The sequence below is a fragment of the Ylistrum balloti genome, unplaced genomic scaffold, assembly GCF_031769215.1.
Source record: "Ylistrum balloti isolate Yb309-2 unplaced genomic scaffold, AGI_CSIRO_Ybal_v1 Utg369586, whole genome shotgun sequence".
NCBI lineage: Eukaryota > Metazoa > Mollusca > Bivalvia > Pectinida > Pectinidae > Ylistrum > Ylistrum balloti.
In genome coordinates, this window is record NW_026781874.1 from 504299 (window position 1) to 512379 (window position 8081).

At 35.6% G+C, this 8081-nt stretch overlaps 1 protein-coding gene across 1 annotated transcript; it reads right to left on the reverse strand.

Moving 5' to 3' along the window:
* Positions 1 to 1553: 1553 nt before the first annotated feature.
* Positions 1554 to 7835, reverse strand: LOC132544107 (cytochrome P450 2J6-like). Its single transcript, XM_060207678.1, has 5 exons — positions 7490 to 7835; positions 6556 to 6886; positions 3576 to 3757; positions 1968 to 2411; positions 1554 to 1735 (listed from the first exon to the last, which is right to left on the reverse strand). Exons 1-5 carry the CDS (start codon positions 7833 to 7835, stop codon positions 1554 to 1556), a joined length of 1485 nt encoding a protein of 494 aa, XP_060063661.1.
* Positions 7836 to 8081: the final 246 nt, after the last annotated feature.

Below are 8081 nucleotides of genomic sequence, written 5' to 3' on the forward strand. Positions count from 1 at the left end.
CGTGAGGGGGGAGGGGGGCTCCTCTCATGGGTTGGAGTTGTCTGGGGGTTGACTAGTATGTAATTTGTAATTTGGAGACGACTCCCTATTCTAAACGTAGTCTTGTGGTGATGTGGTCTGGATTTCCGGCGGGGGAGGGGATCCTTTTCTTCTTTTCCTGTCGAATCACCAGGCTGTCTTACTATGATTTTTATTTATTTATTTTTTTTTTGTTTATGGGAAAGTTAGAAGTCCTTTCCTAATAGAATAAAAATGCCATTAGACCGAAAGTTGTTATAATTAATACTGGCATGTTCGGGCTCCTGGGCGGCGTTAAGCGCCTACTCTTATTATCGATTACCGCAGGAGGATCTTTTTCGTGCGAGGTTGGACAATTCTCACACAGGCCACCGTTTAAAGTCCCGTCCGCCGGACTATGATTAGTTGTTAGTTGGTGCTGGTGTGAAAATTACTACTTTACGTCCCATCTGCTTAACCTTCCGACCGCACTGCAAGTAAACCTCTCTGCTTTCCAAAATGTCTATGGCTTTCTGTGACACCATTCTCTCCCCTCAACATACATTGTTTCACCTTATTAACTTGTGTCTATTTGTGCTAATGTACTTGTTTTTAAAAGGGTTTAGTGATGTTTATGACGAGATGTTATGATGTAAGGTTATTCAAGATGGATAGTGGGATTCAATACTCAGGGTGTTGTTGGTGGATTTAGGCTATGTTATGTATTTAGAAGTTGTACCATGTTAATACTAGAATTTAAACTGATCTGATGTGCATTGTCTCTCTTTTTATATCTGATCACATTTTGCGTAAGGTCTGATGGAGGCTTTCCACCTACACACTAGTGCTATTCTAAAGCAATTTAACACGCAGTTATTTAGACCTTGTTGTCAATTACCACTCCATCATTGTAAACCCTGCAAGACAAACTCCACATACACTGTAAGGTAAAATCTTTTAGTAGCTTGATGATTTGTTGATCGAAAAATGGAGATGTTAACCTTTTGAAGGAATTATACTATCTGCAAATGGGGACATTTATTAGGTCGAACACTTCCCCTGCACTCTTAACTTACATTTTGAAATATCTAATAGTCCACTAATGTTTAAGATTAGAACTAATTCACTTTGTTCCCCAATACAACAATAAAGGTTCTCTCTGGTCTCTCAGTAGTGGTTCCAGAGTTGCTGTTCACGATTAATCCACTGTGTGACGACGAAATCGTGGAATGGAGAGTTGTTTAGTGTCGGTGTTGCAATCATCGGATCGTAGCTTGGTGACTTGTTCCTCATAAATTCTAGGTATGGGTTTCACCTCCTCTAGATAGCGGGTATGGATGGTCGCCACAATCTCCTGAGCGATGATCTTGCCATGATCTTGTTGGTGATTGCAGGGATGATTGTAAGGATGACTGTAGGTAAACAGGTGGAAAAACAGCAAATCGATTTTATTTCTTTTTCAAAATTGTACAACACTACATTACAATATTGACTATCCTTTATCTCTATAAGATAACATTTTTAATCCCGATTGGAATTTCGGTGTCAGTTTGGTTTTAGGTGATCTTGACTGCCTTAATTTTGAAATCTTGTGGATAATTTACTACACCTGATATCGGTTCAAGTGTTGGTAAGTTTTCATCGTCTGCAGGAAGAAGTTTGAATCGTTGTATCAGTGATGTCAGAAATAAGAAGAGTTCCATCCTTGCTAGGCTTTCCCCAAAGCATACTCTTCTTCCTATATTTAATTAAAATTCACGAAGAAAAATGAAATGTAATTGATTGAAATTAAAATTTAATGATTTGAGGTTTTTTTTTTTCGAAAACCACCTTATCGAGAATATGCAAAGTTAATTTAACGATGTAGGTGAAGAGAACAACGCCAGCATGGAAATGGTATGAAAAGAGACAGAGAGGTATTAAGGATCATTGATCAATATATTGGCAATATCACAGACATTTAGGCTTACCTAGAGAAAATGCAAGAACTGTGCGCTCTTTTCCATTAAGCTGGCCGTCTTCGCCGATGAATCTTTCTGGGTTAAAGGTATGGGGATCGGTAAACAAGGTCTCGTCAAATAAAGCGGAATCGAGGTTCGGAACTACCAAATCGTCCTTACGTATTTTGTATCCTTTGAAATCTGTGTCGTGTTTGACTCCATGTAACAGGGACAACGGAACTAAATTTCCCATACGCAATGTCTCATGAATAAATGCATCAGTGTACACCATTTTTGGTTTATCAGTCATAGACGGAAGTCGTGAGGATCCTATAACCTCGGTAATCTCATCCCGTAGTTTTTTCTGCACGCATGCGTTGTGAAGGAGAAACAAAATCGCCCATTTGATGGTTGTAGCTGTAGTTTCAGTTCCAGCAACGAACAAATTGGACAATACAATTAGCAAATTCGCATCTGAAAACGACCAAAGGCATGTCCATTAATTTGGAGCAATTTGAAATATACATGCATAAAAATAACATAATCCAATCTCAAATTCAATCAAACTAGGACAAAATAGGAACAAAAGAAAGATTTACACGGAGACGTTTAAATAAGTACTAGAACAAAGAACAAGTTCCTGAAAACCAAGGGTCTTCTGATGACAACCGCCATATAAATCTTGGTCAGTACAAACAAGTAATGTCACGATCTCAAATGAGAACAAGGTATACAGCAACGGAACCAACAAGCAAATTAACTAAAATCAAACACGTCCATCTCCATATCGCACAAAGAAACAGAATAGTTCTCAAAGAGTTCAATATAGCGATCGTAAAACTTCTCAATGATTTTCATCAACATGCATCTTTTGAGTTTATCCGGTCGTCAGTAGGCTGTTTCTTTCTGAATCAACATGTAAACACCCTAGGTTGGGTGCGCAGGCCGGTAATTACCAAGAAATGGAAATTTCACAATAGATAAATAGAAATCATCAAGTTTATCATACAGCTCCGTAGAAAGCCGTTCATGTTGGTTTCGCTTAAGGAATAGATCGGGATAAGTGGCTGATGTAAAAGTCAGTAGTTTCCTTGATTTCAAATTCTAATGGGTATATACGATGGACGTAGTCAATAAATTTGTTGTTATCTAAAGACAAGACGTCACCAATATATCTGAAAGTGAAATTAAACGATTTTGCAAGGTCTTTGCGACCTGTCTTGATAAGCTCTTCATTTAATTCAGAAAACAAAAACAAGTCAGCCAATAGAGAGAAACATTTAGTTCCTATAGGTATGTCAATGGTCTGTTGGAAGATCTTACCTCCAAACTTGGCGAAGATTTTGCCGACCATATGTCGTTCCTCGCATATTTCTTTTTTGAGTTTGACGTATGTTTCACGAAAAAAAATGTAAATCAAGGAATTCCCAAATAACAAAAAAGACACAAAGAAGTTACAGCTTTCGATAGAGTAGAATTTGATACAAAACAGAAAATGTATAGCCGAAATGTCTCGTCCTTCACGGACAAGTCAATGATGCTAGTGGTATATGGTGTACCATAATGTGATATTTAACCGGTGTTTACCTCACACAAACGTTCTCACAAAAATAAATTGATAGTGGCTGCACATCCTACCTTCTAAATACTCATTTTTGCCTCTTTTGATTTCTTCTTCTATGAATGCGTCGATGAGATCTCTGATGTTACCGCTTTGAAAAGTAGCTCGATGTCTGTCAATCTGCTGTTGCATGGCGCTCTTTATATTATCATAATTTCTACTCATCTCTTCTATATGAGTCACATCGCCAGGGAGATATCTATATAAACACAAAACATTTTAAAGATATTAGCCTTTGGTGGAAATAATTTGAATAATTCTGCAAAAGAAAACAGTCAGTTTTTTCAATCTGTTCGATCCAATACAAGTGCAATGTTCTAAGCGACCTCCTCGAAAGCTATTGTCTGTTTTTCTCTCGTTACCTATTTAAATGTGAAGCAAAACAGGACAAGATAAATGCTGCGCGTAGAATATGCAATGGTTAAGTGCGGGAGGGTCCTGGGTATGAATAGGATTCAGCTTGAATAGGATATTCCTCTTCTGTTAATTCCTCGCCAATTGCAAATCCTTGTCACTTATAGTATGTGAATTTTATAAATAGGGATATCAGAACCTAAGTTGACAACAATTTCTACTTTTAAATGTGGATATTTATAACAGACAGGGGTCGTGACTGCATTTATCATAACGATGGCCATATAACAATATATATTTTATTAATCCAACTTTCTTCATTGATAAAATGAATGGAATAATAATGGGATAATATATTAACAGAATATATAATTTCTCTTCGATAGGCATTAATGAATTAAAATCATGAAATAATTCTTCATGTTATTTACTATAAAGTAGAAATAGGGATACGTACTTGGTTTTTGCGCTATGTGCATTCCATACAGTATTATTCCAGAGAGAGAAAATTCCTTCTTTTTTATTGGATTACAAAAAAAAATTAACCTATCTTAATGTGTTTTGTTGTTTGCTGATTTTAGTTATTAATTGGGCTCTTTAAAATATCTCTTCTTCTGAATCAATTCTGCATGTAAAAGTTTATATCTCCTGGTTTAAGTTCATTTGAATTGACTTGACAGTTGTTTTTGAAATTATCAGAAAAATGATGAAAATTACGAAATGTATTGATTCACGTTAATCAGTGTACTTCCGAAGCTAGATTCTAACATTTTGATAAATTTTGATCTTACTCGTGTGAATTTTATGTTTTGAAGTATTAGTGCCTTCAAAATCACTGACTGGTGATAGGGGAAAGTAGCACTGCATGTCGCTCTGTAATAACTATTTGATTCTACTGTATCAAAGTCTACATGATTACCGAAATGTGATATCTGCTTGTGTTTTGTTCAGTCCTAGTAAACAGATGTATGCAGTTATTCGCTTTGTCTATGCATGCGCACGTGAGGTGTACAAAACATCTGAAATCCTCTGATTATTTAATATCCATGCCATATCATTACATCATCAAGTTCTACAGCTTTGATAGTCATTGGTAAGGGTAAAGACATCATATGTCACATGCTTTACCAGGCATCACCTTATCCTCTTAAGTACATAGTTTCACTGCAACAAATTCTATAGCTGATTGCATTTTGATGGTCTTTCGTGGAAGAGATAAAGATAACATTTAACTGATTTTGAAATGAAAAATAAGAGGCCAATGGCTATACCTCCTGCCTACAACATTCATTCATTTCATAAGAACTGAAGATTTGTTATTCTTTTCTTGACTGGAAATTTATGTCCCGTAATATTTAAGGTCAATACGGATGACAATATCAATAAATGAGGCAACAAACGGTAAAAAAGCTGTATGTATTTAGTCTTAATGAACAATATACTTCTATGAATTAAGCAATATTTCTTAGTATTCGCTATAAACAGATTGACCAGATCCAAGAGTGAGTAATTCGAAAAACAAGAACAGGAACAAGAACAAAATTCAGAGAAAACAGTGCTGACAAATTTTGATATCTTCATTTATCGCGTCTTTATAGCGCTTTTTGTATTCTAGATACCGACCGCGAATCCTTGACCGACGTGCTCGCCTAACGTGCTTATCTGGTTATCAACATGTCGGTAAGTAGTGATAACAATTCCATAAAAATGTATTTAAATGTACAATCATGCTTTAAATCATGCTATGGAAGGCCAAAGCGATATGCTTTTTTATTCCATTTCATTACCTTTCATAATCAACTCAAAGGCCATTCTACTGTACTGTCTTTCTGTAATATCACAGCTTATTAACAAGAAGGAAGCATTTAACACAATAGGGCATTTTATCCTAATAGAAAAACATCATGGCTTCTCAAGCAAACTTGATAAATAATTTTCTTTTTAAATTCAGCACATTAGCGCTTCATTTTGACATTCACACCGCCCTGGAATGCCATCTTTAAGCCGTTCAATACTTCTACTGTAAAATCATACATTTTCGTGTGGCTTAAATTTTGTGGTTTTCCAAAAATATAGTCATTGATTTCATAGAATAAAAAAGTAATCTGTTTATCATTTCGTGGGCATTCATCTCGTGAATTTAGAGTACTAACATCTTCAAAATATATTCCTTGTAAAAATGATGATTTTACAGTATTTATCATTTTCAATATCCTCTTTTTTATAGTTCTAAGGAGAAACAACATCACTTTCAATATCCCTATATCTTTTGCAGAACAAGTGGTATTACACAAATGAATTTTGTAAGGAAAAACTTCAAGAAAATATCAGCATGTCAACATAATCATACTTAAATAGAGACGTCTAAAAACGTACAAGGAGAATAAGACCATGTGATACGGAAGAGTAAGCATCTTATGCTTCATCGACGACACTCGTCAATTAAACTTTTTTGTCAACCCTAGTTAGTATTGTCACGTTCTGAAATGAGAACAAGGTATACAATAACGGAACCAACAGGCAAACTAACGAGCATCACACACGTCCAGCTACGCCTTTGCAGTTCCACATAATGGTGAATATTTGTAGAAATATACAAACATCAAAAACAACAAAAACTTAAATCAACATAATACATGTTACCTGAGCACCGGAAAGAAATTTGTAATGGCACTTTTCGTAAGCAACATTACATGGTCGTCAATCATTAACATCAGCTCCTTGAACGTCTTGTCTTCATGTGCATATCTTTCGCCAAACGAAATGCTGCAAATGATGTTAGATACGCTGATCTGTGCGATTTTTCCTAGAGAAAAAGCATCTCCACACTTTCCTCCAATGATGTCTAGAAAAACGGACACTTCCTCAAGAATTTTGGTTTCTAAGGACCTCTTTCCAAATCCAAACTCTCTCAAAGCTTGCAATGAAAAGGCTCGGGTTTGTTTCCAAAGATTCCCAGAACTACGAACAATACCTAGAAAGATTTTGATCAAAAGAAATCATGTTTACTTAATGTCCACTTAATATCAGTGTATTTGACGAAGAAGAAATTAAATCAAACAATAATTCAGTTGCTCAGATCAGCGTAATGTAAATCACATGCGCATTGGTATAAAAATGAAGGAATGGATACAGAAAAAAAGTCTCATAATGACAATGATTTCCAATGAATGATTAAATCAAGACTTGATACCGAGTAATAGCATTGTTGATAAGCAACATGTTCCCTCTAGATTTCTTTTAATATATATTACTCATGAAATCCGCCAAAACTAAAACTACAACTTAATTATAATATATCACACAGACAAATGAATAGAAAGATTAAGAGTATCCAAGAAATTAACGACACTTAACCCCTAGGAAAATGAAAGAGGTTATTAATAATAGCGCGTTTTATAGACTTATAGACGTACAAGATGAAAACTGGTTTATCAATACCATATACTAATTTTCTTTGCTTTTGACTAAGACATTTTACCTCGAATAGATTTAATACACATTAACCGCCAAAAACCTCAGCGAGAAGAAATATATACTCTATTACTGTATACACTATGAGCTCTCTGGTACTTACCTTTGCAATTATGGGATCTTTTAGAAATGAGATCATCTACTGGTCGGTCAGAAAAGACATCAGCTCGTTTCACAAACGCTTCCTTCAAGGTCTCATAGCCATTGATTACCACCATTCGTTTGCTACCTAATTGTAGACTGAATACGTCACCGTAACACTGTCGTAACTGTTCAAATAATTTTGTTTTGCTTCCAGACAAAAAGAGTGGGAAATTTCCCACAAGTGGATATCCACGAGGTCCCGGAGGACCGTTGTTTGGAACATACACAAGCTTCAGAAGAAACAATAAGCCTAATATAACAAAGGCTAACGTGAAGAGATCGAAATTAAATAGAGCATCCAACATCCTGGACTAGTGATGTTCAGTGAGTGTTCCCCACATACATACCAACCCATATGATGTGATTAAGACTTGACGCCGATACGGCTTGTTATTGACCTTGACAAACACATTATCATCTGATATCTTGTTTAACACGTGACTGTGGGTAAATAAAAACAAGACTATGAAGAAATGACTTTACACACAGTAAGATTACTGTGACTATAAATTTCTAAACTGATATGCCGCTTGTCATACTATCAACATAAT